This window comes from Brassica napus, chromosome C4 (genome assembly GCF_020379485.1).
Source record: "Brassica napus cultivar Da-Ae chromosome C4, Da-Ae, whole genome shotgun sequence".
NCBI lineage: Eukaryota > Viridiplantae > Streptophyta > Magnoliopsida > Brassicales > Brassicaceae > Brassica > Brassica napus.
Window position 1 is genome coordinate 52059450 of NC_063447.1, and position 17350 is coordinate 52076799.

At 37.4% G+C, this 17350-nt stretch overlaps 3 protein-coding genes across 3 annotated transcripts; 2 read left to right on the top strand and 1 right to left on the bottom strand.

Moving 5' to 3' along the window:
• Positions 1-7050: 7050 nt before the first annotated feature.
• LOC106424237 (proline-rich extensin-like protein EPR1) lies at positions 7051-9633 on the top strand. Its single transcript, XM_013864987.3, has one exon. The coding sequence runs from the start codon at positions 7085-7087 to the stop codon at positions 9479-9481; it is 2397 nt and encodes a 798-aa protein (XP_013720441.2). The 5' UTR covers positions 7051-7084; the 3' UTR covers positions 9482-9633.
• A 2532-nt stretch (positions 9634-12165) lies between these two features.
• On the bottom strand, positions 12166-13677 carry LOC106424252. Its single transcript, XM_013865004.1, has one exon. The coding sequence runs from the start codon at positions 13675-13677 to the stop codon at positions 12166-12168; it is 1512 nt and encodes a 503-aa protein (XP_013720458.1).
• Positions 13678-15472: 1795 nt separating this feature from the next.
• Positions 15473-17323, top strand: LOC106424253 (rho GTPase-activating protein 5). The gene is made up of 4 exons (XM_013865005.3): positions 15473-15845; positions 16207-16447; positions 16530-16760; positions 16876-17323. Exons 1-4 carry the CDS (start codon positions 15691-15693, stop codon positions 17158-17160), a joined length of 912 nt encoding a protein of 303 aa, XP_013720459.1. The 5' UTR covers positions 15473-15690; the 3' UTR covers positions 17161-17323.
• The last annotated feature ends 27 nt before the right edge of the window (positions 17324-17350 follow it).

Sequence of the window (17350 nt, forward strand, 5' to 3'; positions counted from 1 at the left end):
CTACATCAACTTGCTGCAAGTCTAATTTTCTCTCTTATATAGCCAGACTTATGAGAAATCTAAAAGTAGTTGCATCCACCACATGGGAGTATGTCTCCTCATAATCTATTACTGGTCTTTGTGAGAATCCTTGTGCAACATCAGCTTTATATCTCACGATTTCTATTCCTCACAAGACCTATTTATATCCACTGGTTTTAACATCATATGGCGTCTTAATCATATGACCAAATACGCCTTTCTTCCTTAAACTATTTAACCCCATGTTTCCATTCAATCCAATCTGTTCTTCGAGTGCGCACTCTTATATTGACGTGGGTTCATGATCCTCGCTTATATTCATAAATTCAAGTGCTACCTTATATGCAAATAAATCATCTTATGTCGACATTCCTTATTGGTTCCATTATGTTCCAGACATGATATAATCGATTGAGATTCATTATTATCAGGACCTTTAATACTTTGCATCTTGGCGTCCCAAGCTACATTGTTTGGTACCTGTACATTAGAGCCGGCCGGCCTTATCTCCATGTCTAGGATGGTTTCCTTAGTAACCTCGGATTTAGATTTTGATTATCATTTTCTGCACCTTTCTTTTGTTTCCGAAGATTCTTATCTTTTGGAACCTATTGGTCTACCACGTTTCATACGTTGTCTAGACTTTGTAGCAACTTGACTGTGTCTCTTCTTGGACATCAAATTCGTTGGTGCTTTACAAGCTGGTTTATATATGACTTAGTCATTCTTTTTCGAGTCAGCAAATGTGTCTGGCATTTGATTAGCTAGCTTTGTAAATGTATAATCTTTGGACGTCTATTTCACATTATTTAGTCCGAAGATCTTGCCAAGACATTGATGGTTGATTCCATTCTATTTCTTTTACCATTATTTTACCAGCTTTATTATTTTTCTCCTCCTGGTCTTAAAATAATCTGTGCACCTGGCCTCAAATATAATCACTCATAGTTGGCTCAAGATACTTTATTATTGTGGGAGAATCATATCCAACATATATCCTCATCCTCCTTTTGAGGTCCCATCTCAGTTCTCTATGGTGGAGCAATTAGTACATCGACAACACATCCAAATGTCTTATGATATGGGGTATGTATGGCTCTTGACCCGTTAATAATTGTGATAGGGGATATCTATGCTCACTAAATGTCCTGATGCGTATTAACTTAGGTGCATGTAAATTTCGTGTGGCACAAGCTGTGAATGCGAGTTTTTGACCTCATAAGTTATGGTCTATCAATCAGCTATTTGCGTTTTAAAAGATTTCGGCCAAGCCGTACTTGGTATGAACATGTATCACGGAATTGTCCACACTTGCCCCCATGGACATACCATAATCATTTAAACGCTTGAGACATGTATTCACCCGTTTATTATTTACATAGTCTCTTTGACTGGTGATGGCCTATCAATGAGTTTCCCTTGTGTACATGCTACACACGTGAGATTCTTTGGGATAACTCTTTCTTTCTTTCAATGTGTGCCCATTTGTATATCAATTTCGCATCATGTTTGAACCAGGATCGCCAATCCGATTATGCCATAAAGTGAATATTTTTCGCAGGAATTTAACCTCTATCATCCTGATCTTAGCATAGTAAAGACTAGTAGAGAATGCATGTATAGTTTCGACCATTTTTCTATGGTCTTGGGCGAATTTTATATATCTAAAAGGAACTTTTTATTTCCTTTGCCCATTGTTTCAATATGGAAACCACTCTTATATCTTTTAAACTCAATGGGCTTCTATGAGTGAATATAAATCATTAAATTTCTTTAGTCTGGTCGTAGCTTATCATGAGAATGGCTATACCCGCAACTATATTTCTTATAAACTTATATATTTGAAAAAATCATTCATTCCTTTTATTAAGTTCGGAGCAAACAAAACAATAAAATAAATTCAAAGTGATAAAACAAAGCAAGTATAAAAGCAAAACAAACACAGAAGTCGAAATCAACATTATTCTTTTAAGCAATCAGAAGTTTCATATTCCGTAGGATCATCTCTTTCATGATCAAAATCATCTTTACCATCTTTATATACCAAGTGGGTTTCAGGATTCTTCCCTTTCAGACTCTCTTGATAGAGGTCACAAAGATGTTTGGGAGTTCTACATATCTTAGCCCAATGGTTCCCCATTCCACATCTATGGCACACTGATTTGGTCGAGCTTTGTGGTTTAAAGGATATACCACGGTCTCTGCCTCGACCATGGTATTAAATTAGGTTGATACCCACGGCCTTTGCCATAGTGGTTCCCACGACCAAATGTATAATAGTGGTCATGGCCACGTCCTTTCTACCCTCCACGGCCATGGCCGTGTGGTCTATCATCCTGGACGTGGTTAGATTCTTTGGATTCTTTCTTTTCCTTTGCGGCCTTATAGGCTTCAGGTAATGGGGTTGATGATCCAGGAGGTCTCAATTCATTGTTTCTCATCAGTATTGGAGGCTTATCTAGCAATAGACTCATCCACGGACTTGTAGTCCTGGATTCTGAGATTCCTCCATAGCTTTTGGTAATAACACCTTTCTTTGGTGATCATATCTCGATTTGAATTATGTCCAAAGGTCTAGAGGATTCTCAATTGTCAAATACTGATCTTTGAGACTCTCAATAAGATGATAGCGAATAATTAATATTGCCATGTATCAATCTTTCTCATTGGCATTATTGCCTTCTATGATACATTCACCAAGTCTTTTTGACTTTAGGATAATCTTTGTATCCAATGCCCTCTGTAAATAATTATCTCCAGAGAGATTTAGGGCAGCAAAATCTATATTGATTTTCGACATCTCAAATCATATATCACTCAATATTTAGGTATAATTTTTCATGCAGCCTTATTCTTAAAAACAATCAATTCAGATTTCAATCTTGTGATGACAATGAAACTATCAATCTTAAAGGCATTTAATCAATCAATAAATTTCTAGCAAGTCTCAGCAATACTATTTTTATGTGCTCATAATATTATGGTTTATCAAGACTAGCAAAAATGGATTCAATTAATCACTCAATTAGTTTCAAGGCTGATTTTAGCAATACTAGAATATAGATTTCAAGCATGAATTTCAATGAATCAGTTTCAAGGCTGATTGGTATTTAGCATAAACCGTGTGTAAATAATCTATCTAGTATCCGAATTTATCAAACCTCAAAAACATATAATCATATCAATCAATTTAATAGAACTCATAAGCATAATGAATTTAGGGTTTCAAGTTTCAGATATGCGGATTAAGGTTAGGACTAGAATTAGGGTTTCATGATTTCTAATCAGATCAATCAATAAAATCGAACCTAGCATACAATCATAAACCTCAAGACATTAGATTTTATCATGAATCTATCAACCTATCGGATTATATAAGCAAAGCAAGCTAGCAACCTATCTGATTCAATCAATGCTTTAACAGGCTGGTCGGTTTAAACAATTCTAAATCAGATGAACAATTAACCAAGCAGGATGAGAAAATAAATCTATCAATCCTAACTGTGATCAAAGCATTAATAAAAACAAGCAGGTCAGATTTAATCAAGACTTAAACAGATCAGAATTATTAAACTAGCAGGATGAGAATAATAAATCTAGCAACTTAACTGTCAAACAATTCTAGCAACATAGCATCAGATTCAATCAGATTTAAAATCTCAATGATCAAAACCGAAAACAGTTTTGATTTCAAAAATATTCGATTAGGGTTTTAATATGTGATTTGATAATTATAGTATAATTAATTCTGATACTTATATTATTTAGGGTTAGGGTTTATCGGATTTTAACTTGTAAAATCCGATTTGGGGTTTTAATCATGTAGGAACATGATTTAGGGTTTATCGGATTATTAGAATCCGATTTGGAGTTTTAAGGTTTTAGGGTTTGGATGTTTACCTTAACCTCCAAACGGGTTGAACGGACCACTGAGAATCGAGAAGAACTTCGCGAGCTGGTACGTGCCGAATCGGATCGTCGGGTCGCGAAGAGCAGTCAGGATCGTCAGTCGGATCGTCTATCGGATGCGCTATCGGGATCGCCTGGTCGTCGGTACGTCAGGATGTGAACATATCGTCTGGTCGGATTGCTTTCGCGGCTTAGGAAGATTGATGGTATGAAAATTTAGGGTTTAGTGGTTGAATATTCAAAACGAGAAAGAGAAAGAAAATTAGGGTTTCTGGTTGGAAATTTTAGGCTCAGGGTTTCTCAGAGTTTCGTGCTGATAACATGTTATATAAGTAATGGAAAAGTCTATCTTTATTCATAACATAGGGGTTCCTTATATAGGAGATTACACCGTCATAGATAAATGGAAAGATTACAAATCATAATCTTTTGGTTATAAGCCATCCACAATCTGGTTGATAACACACCAATATTTATCCTAAACAAAGTTATATCCCCTTTCTCTTTCCGAAAGTCAATAAACCAGATACAAAATTTTGTTGGTATATCTTTTCTATTTTCAACAATCAGTATAGCTTAATGCATCTACAGATTTTTTTTTATTGTAACAAAAAAAGTCCGAAGGAGCAAGGTAAATAAGTAGAATTTTTGTTTCTTTCCTAACTTGCTAAGTGAATGGGCTTGCTGACAGATATGAATAACAAAGAATAGTATATTAAGTTGCATGGGAGACAACTGTGGAGACAAACTAGAGGGGATCTTGTTCCAAAACTAGTTGTAATATGAAAGCATAGAGAAGGATAGTCTTTCAATCAAAATAAAGATGTGTCTGGTTATAACTGTCATAATTCCAAATTGAATCCTTAACCACAATTACAATATACATCCTTATTTGAGTTGAAACGTTTACACTAACTTCCATACAAGTTTGATAATCTATAAAAATATGGAACTACACTTGGAGAATCTCTGCAACATGCAGCTGAAGATGCTCGCTGGTATGTCAGAAAGTGCGATTGTTTAAAGAAGCAATCCACGATTTACCAAAAACAATTTACAAAAAATGTTTGATCAATTGTTTTCTTAATATAACCATATTTTGTTCCAAATTTCGTTAGTTAGTTTCTCAAAAAAATCTTTCAGAAAATACGGATGGCTTAGGACCAATGTTTTTAAATCCGACCCGGACATTGAACCGGACGATTTACCGAGTCACTGGGTTATTGGGTTAACCGCAGATTAATAAATAAATAAATTTTATTATATAATACTACATTAGCTATAAAAATTAAAATATATAAACTAAAATTTAATATTTTCTAAAAAAAATTAAAACATAAAATAATAGTTTGGATATGTATATAATTTATGTTAAAAAATTAGAAAATATTTAACTTTATTTTTTCATTTGACATATAAAATATCATAGACATAGTTTAGACTATATAATTTTTTTGCAACATATTACGAGTTATGACATCTAAAAAATCAAGATGATAAAATTCATAAATATTTATATGTCTAATATGAGTAATAAATTAAACTTCAAATCTAAAATAAATCAAAAGTAAAACATCATTGTAATAAATTGTCAATAACAAAAATAAATAAATCCAAATCACATCAACTAATTTTTGGTTATATATATCATCATTCACTTCATTTTCTTCGAAGGACATAGTGAAATCGTTAAAATCTAAAAATATAAAATCGAAACGTGAAAACCTAATTTCTTAATTGTAGATTTAGAATATAAAACAGAATCCAAAAACATAATTCGAAACTAAAAAATAAAATTAAAGTTATCTATTGGTTCCACCGGTGGTTCAACCGATATCGGGTTCTGAGTTTTAGTGGGTTTTTGCGGATTTTTACGGGTTTTTAAATATTGGATTTTTCACAAAATTCAAACCGGATTTTTTTCTGGGTCACCGGGATTACCGGTTCAACTGCGGGTTCGGGTCGGGTTTTAAAACACTGCTTAGGACGAATACCTTTTTAATCTTAAATAATACAGACGGACTTACAAATACCTTAAAACGTGTTTCAATAAATAAATGGGCTGTTCGCAAATGTTTATAAATTAAATTAAGGTGCGCGACACTGGAATAAAATTAACGCACACACCTAAACCATTGTTAACAAGAACAAAATGATTGTCTTGAAAAAAATAATAATAATGATTGTCTCGAGTCTTAACAGCCTCATTGTACATAGACGAAGCAAAATCTGCACGCGGTGACACATATGATATGAACTGTTACGGGCTTACGGCTTTCCTGCAATAAATCTGGAATTTCGATTTTGTTTTTGGTTCCTAGATTTCCTCAGTCGGCAGAAAAATCTAATAAACAAATGATGTATAATATAGCAAATGCGAGTTGTCGAACAAATTTTCTAATATTTAGTTTTGTCAATATTTTGGTACACCGTAATCAACAAGATTCATGAATTCGAAATTACAGTCAGACTATATATATGCTTCCCAGAATGACATACGATACAACCTTTGAATCATATATGTTACATTAACCTTGTATTTATTCTAACTAAATATATTACAAGTTTGTCCTTGATTTTTAACTATTGGCATATAAATTCTAGGGATTCAAAGTCTCTAAAGAAAGAAAAAAAAAGAAGATTTTAAGGGCTTGGAGAAACAATACTGTTAAATAATGTGCGAGAAATCAACTAGTTTCGTCTTTCAAAAAATCAATAAAGTGAAAGAGAAGGCGTTACCAAACCTGATCGTAACGTACAAGCAACAAAGTATCCAGCTAATTCCAGGCATCTTCAGACTAAAAAACAAAGACTTAAAACTGACATTAAGTGATCTGATTAATATAGCAAGACAAATATATAATTACAGAATCAGAAACGGTTTTAAAGCAAAATATCACGACACATGTATGGCATTAGAAATGAGATACTACACGAGTTTGAATATGGACTAAGTAATTTAGGGTTCTCTTGACACGAACACAACCTTTCTTCCCGTAAGCAGAGAGTAAAGAGTCTTTCAATTTACCGTAAATTCTGTAGAAACAAGCTTGCACGATAAGACACATCCTTTCACAAAGATTTTTTCACAACTTCAAGTATTTAAACTCCCGAACGAGTCTCTATCTTTAGTTCACAATAAGTCACTTACAAGATGAGAGTCCCACTAATAAGTATACTGAGCTTCTTTCTCATTATTCTTTTTCTTAGTGGTTCTTTAGTCGCTACAGGAGAAACAGTGAATCAAAACAGTAGGTATACGACTGATAATTATGGGTACACACCTCCGTCACCAACTTATGAAGCTCCACCCAGTCAACCGACACCACCAACTTACAGTCCCCCAATTGTGCCACCACCGGTACAAAAGCCTCCTACACCAATTTACAGTCCTCCGGTAACACCTCCAATACAAAAGCCACCAACACCGATTTATAGTCCACCGGTAAAACCACCACCGGTGCAAAAGCCTCCGACTCCAACTTACAGTCCTCCAGTCAAGCCACCTCCCGTCCAAAAACCACCAACACCAATTTATAGTCCACCTATTAAACCACCACCAGTGCAAAAGCCTCCAACACCTATTTATAGTCCACCAGTTAAACCACCCCCGGTGAAACCTCCAACACCTATTTATAGTCCTCCCATAAAACCACCACCAGTACAACAACCTCCGACACCAACCTATAGTCCACCTGTTAAACCACCTCCAGTGAAACCTCCGACGCCAACTTACAGTCCGCCTGTCAAACCACCACCTGTGCAAAAACCTCCAACACCTACTTATAGTCCACCAGTTAAACCACCACCTGTGAAACCTCCAACACCTACTTATAGTCCTCCTGTAAAACCACCACCAGTGCAAAAGCCGCCAACGCCAACTTACAGTCCTCCTATCAAACCACCACCCGTGCAAAAGCCTCCTCATATCAAACCACCGCCCGTGCAAAAGCCTCCTCATATCAAACCACCGCCAGTCCAAAAGCCTCCCACACCATTTTACAGTCCTCCTATCAAACCTCCACCTGTGCAAAAGCCTCCTCCTATCAAACCACCACCAGTTGAAAAACCTCCAACACCTACTTATAGTCCTCCCATAAAACCACCACCAGTACAAAAGCCTCCAACACCGACCTATAGTCCTCCAGTTAAACCACCACCGGTGAAACCTCCAACACCTACTTATAGTCCTCCTGTAAAACCACCACCAGTGCAACAACCTCCCACACCAACCTATAGTCCACCTATTAAACCACCTCCAGTAAAGCCTCCAACTCCAATTTACAGTCCTCCAGTCAAGCCACCTCCCATTCAAAAACCACCGACACCAATTTATAGTCCACCTGTTAAACCACCACCAGTGCAAAAGCCTCCAACACCAACTTATAGTCCTCCAGTTAAACCACCTCCAGTGAAGCCTCCAACACCTACTTTTAGTCCTCCAATAAAACCACCACCAGTACAACAACCTCCGACTCCAACATATAGTCCACCTATTAAACCACCTCCAGTGAAACCTCCAACACCAATTTACAGTCCGCCAGTTAAACCACCACCCGTGCAAAAGCCTCCAACACCAACTTACAGCCCACCAGTTAAACCACCTCCGGTAAAACCTCCGACACCAACTTATAGTCCTCCTGTAAAACCACCGCCAGTGCAAAAGCCTCCTACGCCCACTTATAGTCCACCTGTTAAACCACCACCCGTCCAGAAGCCTCCCACACCAACTTACAGTCCTCCTATCAAACCACCACCCGTGCAAAAACCTCCAACACCAACTTATAGCCCTCCTATCAAACCACCACCAGTGCAAAAGCCTCCAACTCCCACTTATAGTCCTCCGATAAAGCCACCACCAGTGCAGAAGCCTCCAACACCGACCTACAGTCCACCAGTTAAACCACCACCAGTAAACCCTCCAACACCTATTTATAGTCCTCCCGTAAAGTCACCACCAGTGCAACAACCTCCGACACCATCTTATAGTCCTCCTGTAAAACCACCACCGGTGCAGAAACCTCCAACACCCACTTATAGTCCACCTGTTAAACCACCACCCGTGCAAAAGCCTCCAACTCCAACTTACAGTCCTCCTATCAAACCACCACCCGTGCAAAAACCTCCAACACCAACTTATAGCCCTCCTATCAAACCACCACCTGTGAAAAAACCTCCAACTCCCACTTATAGTCCTCCGGTAAAGCCACCACCAGTGCAGAAGCCTCCAACACCAACCTACAGTCCACCTATTAAACCTCCCCCAGTAAAACCTCCAACACCAACTTATAGCCCACCTATAAAGCCACCACCAGTGCAACAACCTCCAACAGCAACTTATAGCCCACCTGTTAAACCACCTCCAGTGAAACCTCCGACACCAACTTACAGTCCTCCTGTAATACCACCACCAATACAAAAGCCTCCATCGCCCACATACAGTCCACCTGTACTTCCACCACCTGTGCAGAAGCCTCCAACACCAATTTATAGTCCTCCACAAGTCGGATATGGTACTCCTCCTCCATACGCAGATCTTTCACAACCTTAGATAACGAGTTTAATATATATATATATACACCCAAAAAGATCGCCAAGTAGGCTTTCTAGTACAAGGGCAGTCTATGTTGTATATGGTACCACATATTGTGTGGTAAAATAAATAAAGTTTATAATGAATGGTAAAGTAAACTTTTATTATTATCCTCATTGCAATAGGAAACTATTTACTTTCAAATCTATGAAAAACGTAAATATTGTGTCATTATTTTCATGCATCGAGTAAACTATCTACATCGTTTTACTGATATTTAGGATTTGGATACTATTCACATATTTTTAATGAAGGAATAGTAAAACTAAAAATTAGACTCAGCATTTCTGAAAATAAAATGGATATAAATGATAATGAAAAGCAAATTTATATGATTTGTACATAGCAAAAAAAATATATTTCTTTTGGAATAATGAAAGAAGAAATATTTATTGCATGGATTATTTGAACTTTGAAGTGTTGTACCATCATTCCTTGTTTTGAACACTAACGAATGCATAACACATTCAGCAAAGCAATATTATGTCATGTTGTAGATGCAAACAAAATGGATACTAAATAAAAATAGAAATACTGAATATAAAAAACTATAACATATGTAAATTATTTTGTTATGGAACCAGTAAATAATTCACTGAACTGAAAAATCAGAGCAGGTCTGAATAGAAGCAAATAAAGCGTATGCTTTATGGCTGGAAATTGCATATATTTATAAGAGCCAATATATAATAGAAAGTATAACCTCGTTCGTGGTAAAGAAGGTACAACTGTACTGCCCGCCACCCGGGTTCGAGCATTGGCCACAACGGATTTAACATCCCTTTTGTTGGGGCACTGAACCCCCTACGGAGGATAGTTGGGAATGTGACTGCCCAGATACCAGAGTTACAAAAAAAAAAAAAAAAGTATAACCTCGTTCTACTGGTATAAAACCTGTCATTTATTAATATGAGAGCCTATTTCGAAACTCAATGGTAACTTTTAATATTTCACGCTTTTCCAAACTAATGGGGAGAAATTTTTTGGCTTCTGGGCTTATAATTATCAGGGGATCCTATCCTGACTCAAATGCAAACAATACTTTTCTTGTTTGTGAATTCTAAGGATATAAAATAAAAGATTAACTTTCCTCAGAAAATGACAGAAATTGAAAAGCAAGTTATATTCTCCCTTCCTCCCCCTTATTTCTAAGGCGTTTGACAAATTTGTGCACAAATTTAATCTTTGGTTTTTAGGCCGACGTCGACTATGGCATCGGCCCTACATATTTTCCCTTTTTTCTTTTTGTTTCTTCATTTTCACATATGGAAATAAACGGATGCGATAGAAATGGATGACTCCATTTGCAAATTATCCATCCATGGAGGTTTTTCTCCCATGATGATATCTTCGTAGTAATTCGGTGGTTACTGTAATTTTTTATCCTAATATCTTGATTGAAACTTACATTCGTATTCTTCCGTTGCCAACCTTTTCTTTTGTCCTTCTTGGTTATCATCTATCAAGTTTCTTTCAGATGTTTTATTGGTCTTATCATCTCAAATTTCAACATAATTGTTGGCGAAGGTCTGCTGGTTTTCTCTAGTGTTATGCCCATTCTAATTTTCATAATTAATTTTGGCCTTTTGGGTCTGGTGATCATTATGAATATATAGTGAATAATGGTTGTGCTGTACGATTCTTCATAGATTTGTTGTTATAACGATCCCATTGGAAACCACCTTGGAATCAATACGCTCAGAAATATTTCATTACTAAAAATGTGACAAGTGGATTTCATATGGTAAAAATGAAAGTCAATAATTACTAAAATGGCAATTATAAAGAAGGATTAGTATAAATTTGTCTACTCTCCATAAATATTAACGAAATTAATAAAGTTCTTATGTGTTGTGCCAATAAAATTATCGATGAAGAAAAGAAGACCAAGTATAACTTTTGTGTAATATCTGAAAGTATCTAAATATTTTTATCCGAAATATCCTAAATAATCCAAAATATCTGAGATTTTTATCCGAATCATCTAAAATATCTTGATTATTCGATATTTTATCATAAATATCAGATATTTAACTTGAACTACTTGAAATAGCCGAATCAGAACCAAATGGGAACCAATTTTTCTGAACTCTTTTGGTTCCTAGTTTTACTATCCAAACCGAATCCGAAACTACTTGAGCCAAAAATACGTTAGGTAGTAAATGGATCATATAACCCCCTACCCGAATGAATTGCCCGATATCCGATATACCCAAACTGAACTGATCTGATACCCAAATGCCCATGCCTAATAGTACACATCTGTCACTAAATGAGAACGGAACACCAAAATCAGAAATTATCCCTGACTGGTTTCTCCGTTAAACTGTAAATGCATATGCTCGAGTGCTCATTACATAGTTTGGTCCACACACAAACTCATGCAACCAATCGAGAAATTCTTCCACTCTAGCTACACTCGTTGTTATCCATAAAAAAATAAGTATGTTATAAGAAAATACAACGTTAAAATATATATATATCAAGTGCTTCTTTTTCGAGTGAATGTAAAATTTAGTCAATCAAAAACTTTATAGATTAACTTCTTTTTTCATTGGAATTATAATTTTCACTGAACAAACAAGATTTACGAGAGGATTTTTTTTTTTGGAACGCAACTTCATTGATTAAACTAAAAACATTTAACTGAACGAGTCAGTTGTTACATGGCGTAACGCCGCTTTTGCTAGGGAATCACCATCCACATTCCTCTCTCGAGGAATCCAACAAAAAGAAATAACATCAAAAGAGCTAGCCTCAATTTTAATATCAGAAATTATACCATAAATCTCCAGAGGTTCAAAAGATGAACTGAGTGCTTTAATCAGCTGTGAAGAGTCTGATTCGCACCGTAAACTCCGGATCCCCAGCTCCTTGCTCTTCTTGATCGCTTCCCTCATTGCTAAACTTTCGGCCATCAGTGGTGATGTGACAAAGGTAGTAGAGTTTGAGAATCTCTGAGTTCCTCTTGCGGTTTTGATAGCCCAGCCCAGTCCAGTGGTTCCTGTTGTCTCAGTCCATGCTGCATCTGTTTGAAGAACTGTATCGTAGTGTGGTACGTCTTCTATCTTGCGTTGAGAAGGCTTCTTCGGTTCATCTTGGCCCTGCGCATTTTTCCACTCCTTTGCTGAGGAGATTGCCCGGGATATAACTTCCTCAATTGTCACGATCTTGTTGTTGAAGATCATGTTGTTACGTGATGTCCATAGCGAACAGATGAGCCAGGGGGCTAGCTGAGTTGCGACGATCCCCACTGGTCGGAGACACGTTAACTCAACCAAACCCATCCAATCCGTTTCCAAATATAGTAATCCTCTCTGGTCCAGATATTGCAGGAATGGAGCCTGTTTCCAGACCTTCTCCGCAAATTCACAGTGAAATAGGAGATGATTAATAGATTCGAGTTTACCGCAGCGCTTGCACAATGGATCTATTGGTACTTGTCGCGCAAGTAACTTCTCGCCTACTGGTAAAGCACCTTTCAAGGCTTTCCAGATAACGTGTTGAACTTTGGGGGCGGTCTTAAGGTTCCAAACTCCTCTGTTCCAGTTAACTGATGGTCTTGGTCTATCGGAATCCTTGGATCGTGCTTCCAGAGCGGTGCTGTACCCTGTCTTGGTAGAAAATTCTCCATCTTTTGTATGGAGCCATTTCAATTTGTCAGAGGCTCCTAGACGGCTTGGCTTCATACTCAGTATCGTGGTTTCTAAGGAGGGGAAGATCAGTCTGATGAGGTCTCTGTTCCATTCCCGAGTGTCAGGATCCAAAAGGTCCGACACTAAGATATATGAACACCACTCTAGTGCTGGTCCCATAGGTCGCACTTGGTTCGTAAGACTAAGCCACGGATCGGGCCACGCCTTGATAGCTTTCCCATCTCCAACTAGCCATCCCATGTTCTCCAATAAAAGATCTCTTCCTATTAGGATTCCTCTCCATCCATGGGATTCTGAATAATTACCCGGACATTGTAAAAATTCTTCATCCTTGCAATATTTGCCGAAGAGAGTCTGAGCGAGCAAGCTGTTTGGATTGTTCAACAGTCTCCAACTTAGCTTAGCTAGGTAAGCATTGTTAAAGCTTTGGAAGTCTCTGAAACCTAGGCCACCATTAGACTTTGTTTGCGTCATGTCGTCCCAAGAGACCCACGCCATCTTTTTTGTTTCTTTGTTTGAGTCCCACCAGAATCGGGTAACCGCGGATTGAATCCTTTTACACAGCGAGACAGGGAGTCATGACGTGGGAGGGTGTCGGAGTTAAGACACTCTTGAGCATTACAAGTTTCCCCGCAGTAGAAAGATATCGGTTTGCCCATCCTTTAGCTCTTTGCTGGAGATTTACAAGAGGATACCGAAGGGAAGCATTAAGTAAGATCATGCTAACAATGCACATCTACTTTCTACATCCATAAAAATCTCTCAGCCACAAGGGAGAGTTAGCAGCAACGTAAGATTGAGAACGTCTCTGATTAATTAATGACAGTAACAGCAATCCAAAAATCTCCTTTGTTAGCGCTTCTCTTGACATGCAGCAGTTTCCAATCTGACAGAAGGGATATTGCATTAAGAATTGGAGAGACCAACCATTTGAAGCATGGCCAGGCAGGTGGCCTAGTAATCGCAGAAATGAGGTCTTTAGCTTCCAATCCAAAGATGATCTTGTTGAAACGTAAGCTGCTCATACTTTCCATAGCTCATTAAGCATCCAGATTTAAAAGCTTCCAATTCACTTCTTACAAAGGAGAAGGCTCTTCGGCTGTGGAGAAGAACAATGCCATAATCATTCCTCAAAATCCAATAAACACCTGCAATAGCACTGTTCTTATCCCAAGCAACACCAATATCACATTTATGCCAACCCGAAATTGGTAGAGACCAACAATTATCAGCCAGGAAGTCAGTCGGAATCAATTGCTTGAGAGGAAGACAATTCCAGCTCATCAAGTGCTTCTAAGGCTAAGTTTTTTTCAAGAATAAAAAAACAGACTAAATTTAAGCAGATTTGAATTCTTTTAGCATATCCTGTAGTTCACGTTCTTGTAGCTAGCCAAATATGTAACCCACTCTCCAAAGAGTCGTCTCCCATTCGTTGAATTGATAGGAGTCTGGTGCGCACAATCCTATCAACTGTTTTGATCAGACGTTAATATTAGTGTTTGTATATGTTTCTTACACTTATATAATAATAAATTCATCCTGGAAAATTCTTTTTTTCTAGAGGAGTCAAGCTCATCTACCGTGTCTTCTCCGTAAGTAAAGTGCATGTGTGCTATATACATCATATACAAACAATAACAATGTTAGACAATTTAAAAATTGAGCTTATCTGTTAATTTTTTAAAAATATTTATGTATGTATTTCTTATATTCAAGCACGTCATCATAGTTGTTAAGAAAATATATTTTCAGATAAGGTATTTTTTTTTCAGTTAGTCTTCTGCGCTCTGATTTTTTACTATATCATCCGATTTGTGTGAACTTGTTTGAGACATAACATAATAAACTTTCCTTTTACCTTCGTCATCACGGTAAGTAGGTCTTCGATTTTTTTCCCAAATTTAAATAAAAAGTAGTATTTAGCAAAGTTTGATTCATAAATCGTGCGATATTTTTCATGTGCTCTTCTTTCTGGTTTTACATCCCAATGATTTCTAAATCCAAAAGCAGCATTGGTTTATTCTTGAATCGAAAATTTCACATTGATCTGTTGATTTTAACTAAAAATGACATATTTTATCATCCCTATGATATTTTCCAACCATGGTGATATATATAATATATAATAAGAAGAAGTCTTCCAGGTAGTGGTTCCCACGTTCGACCGTCCTCCTAACCTATCTTTCTTGATCGCCACTCACTCTACGTGTATACCTTGGTCTTTTATTTTATCTTAATTAAGTGAACCAAGTTTTTTCACGAGCCATGATAAATCACATATCACCCCTTCTGCATATCACGCATTGACCTTGCCGACTAAAAAACCCTAACCGGAGAAGAAGAAGAAGAAGAAAAACCGTGTGTACAAATTGTTCCATTTAACTTGGCTGTCAAGGAGAGATAGCGCGAGTGAGAAGACGCGGCAAGCCCGAACTTTCGCGGTTCGGCAGCTCCGCGTCGGTAAGTCGAGTCGTTTCGGAGTTATCTCGTTGCTTCTCGACCGAAAACAACATGGCGGATCAGGCAAACAACCAGCAAGCCATGGACATTGGTCCCCCGACCAATATATGCCACGTGGCTCACGTGACATACGATCGCTTCGATGGCTTCCTCGGTCTTCCTTCTGAATTCGAGCCTGACGTTCCCAAAAAGGCCCCCAGTGCAAGGTTCACCTTCTTGTTATGAATCTATTGCTAAAAATTCATTTCACATTGACTATAGATTGTGATCTAAACATAGTATATTAAATATGATCATGAACCTTTGAGATGGTTTGGTAACATATCAGGAAGGTTCCACAAATGATAACAATGTGATGGAACATGTATGTTCTTCCAAACATTATTAGGGCCGGTCCTGGACATATGTCAGTCAAACATTCGCCTATAACCTCCAAAACTTTTGAAGAAAATTACATAGAAATAGCTTTCCAAATTTGTAAAAAAATATATATATATATTGAAACCCTTACTAAATTGTCAGGTCCTGAGTATTATTCCTTTAATAACCTGTTTGTGTGGTTTACAGTGCAACAGTGTTTGGGGTTTCTACAGAGTCAATGCAGCTATCGTACGACTCAAGAGGGAACTGTGTTCCGATCATACTGTCGCTATTACAAAGACGACTATACGATCAAGGAGGTTTGAAAGTTGAAGGCATTTTCAGAATCACAGGAGATAACAGCGAGGAAGAGTTTGTAAGAGAAGAGTTAAACAAAGGAGTTGTACCAGAGGGCATAGATGTCCACTGTCTTTCCGGACTTATCAAGGTATATAGCTTCTTTTAACAAAACTCAAGGGTTTTAGATTTGGCTTAGCTGATGTAACATTGGAATGGTTATATTTTATCAGGCTTGGTTCAGAGAGTTACCGAGAGGAATACTTGATTCTCTGCCGTCTGAACAAGTGATGCAGTGTGAGTCAGAGGAGGATTTTGTCAAGGTTGTGAGACTTTTACCGCAAGCGGAAGCTTCTCTTTTGAATTGGGCAGTCAATCTGATGGCTGATATTGTAGAGTTCGAAGATGTCAACAAGATGACCACACGTAACCTTGCTTTGGTCTTTGCGCCAAACATGTCTAAGGTTAGTGTTCTTGCACCAACTACATTTGCATTAAAAACCTTCCAACAGTTTTCCTTTGTAACCAAATGGATCTTTCCCTGATCCACAAACTGGGTCTGTTTTGGTTTTATTGTAGATGGCAGATCCTCTAACAGCGTTGATGTATGCGGTCCAAGTTATGCACTTGCTGAAGAACCTCACAGAGAAAACACTCAGAGAGAGGAAAGTTGCATCTACCCAAATCGTTCCTTGTGATGACAGCGAAGCTGAAGTTGGTGATGTGGAAGAATACAATCAACAAGAAAAAGAACACAAAGGTGTTGATGATGTGAACAAGGAAGAGGAGACCATGAAGGTGGAAGATGAAGTCAAACCATCAAATGGTTTGGATTTCGACAAGGAAAAGAAACAGAAAACATGAAGACAGATGTTGGAGTTGGAGTTGGAGTTGGAGCTCTGTTTTTGTTTTATGTTCTTGGTAAATCCAAGGTGCAAATAACTTAGTTTATTGTTCCAAGTTCAATTTATTTGTTTGTGTTTCACATGAAAAATTCACATCTTTTTAATGTATATCATTTTTCATTCTTCCCTTTTTTCATTTGACATTTACA

Excerpts from the sequence above, each read along its gene's own strand:
- LOC106424237 (XM_013864987.3), top strand. The coding sequence starts at position 7,085 with ATGAGAGTCCCACTAATAAGTATACTGAGCTTCTTTCTCATTATTCTT.
- LOC106424252 (XM_013865004.1), bottom strand. The coding sequence starts at position 13,677 with ATGGCGTGGGTCTCTTGGGACGACATGACGCAAACAAAGTCTAATGGT.
- LOC106424253 (XM_013865005.3), top strand. The coding sequence starts at position 15,691 with ATGGCGGATCAGGCAAACAACCAGCAAGCCATGGACATTGGTCCCCCG. Across the intron at positions 15,846-16,206 it reads AAAAAGGCCCCCAGTGCAAG|TGCAACAGTGTTTGGGGTTT; the intron begins GTTCACCTTCTT and ends TGTGGTTTACAG. Across the intron at positions 16,448-16,529 it reads GTCTTTCCGGACTTATCAAG|GCTTGGTTCAGAGAGTTACC; the intron begins GTATATAGCTTC and ends ATATTTTATCAG.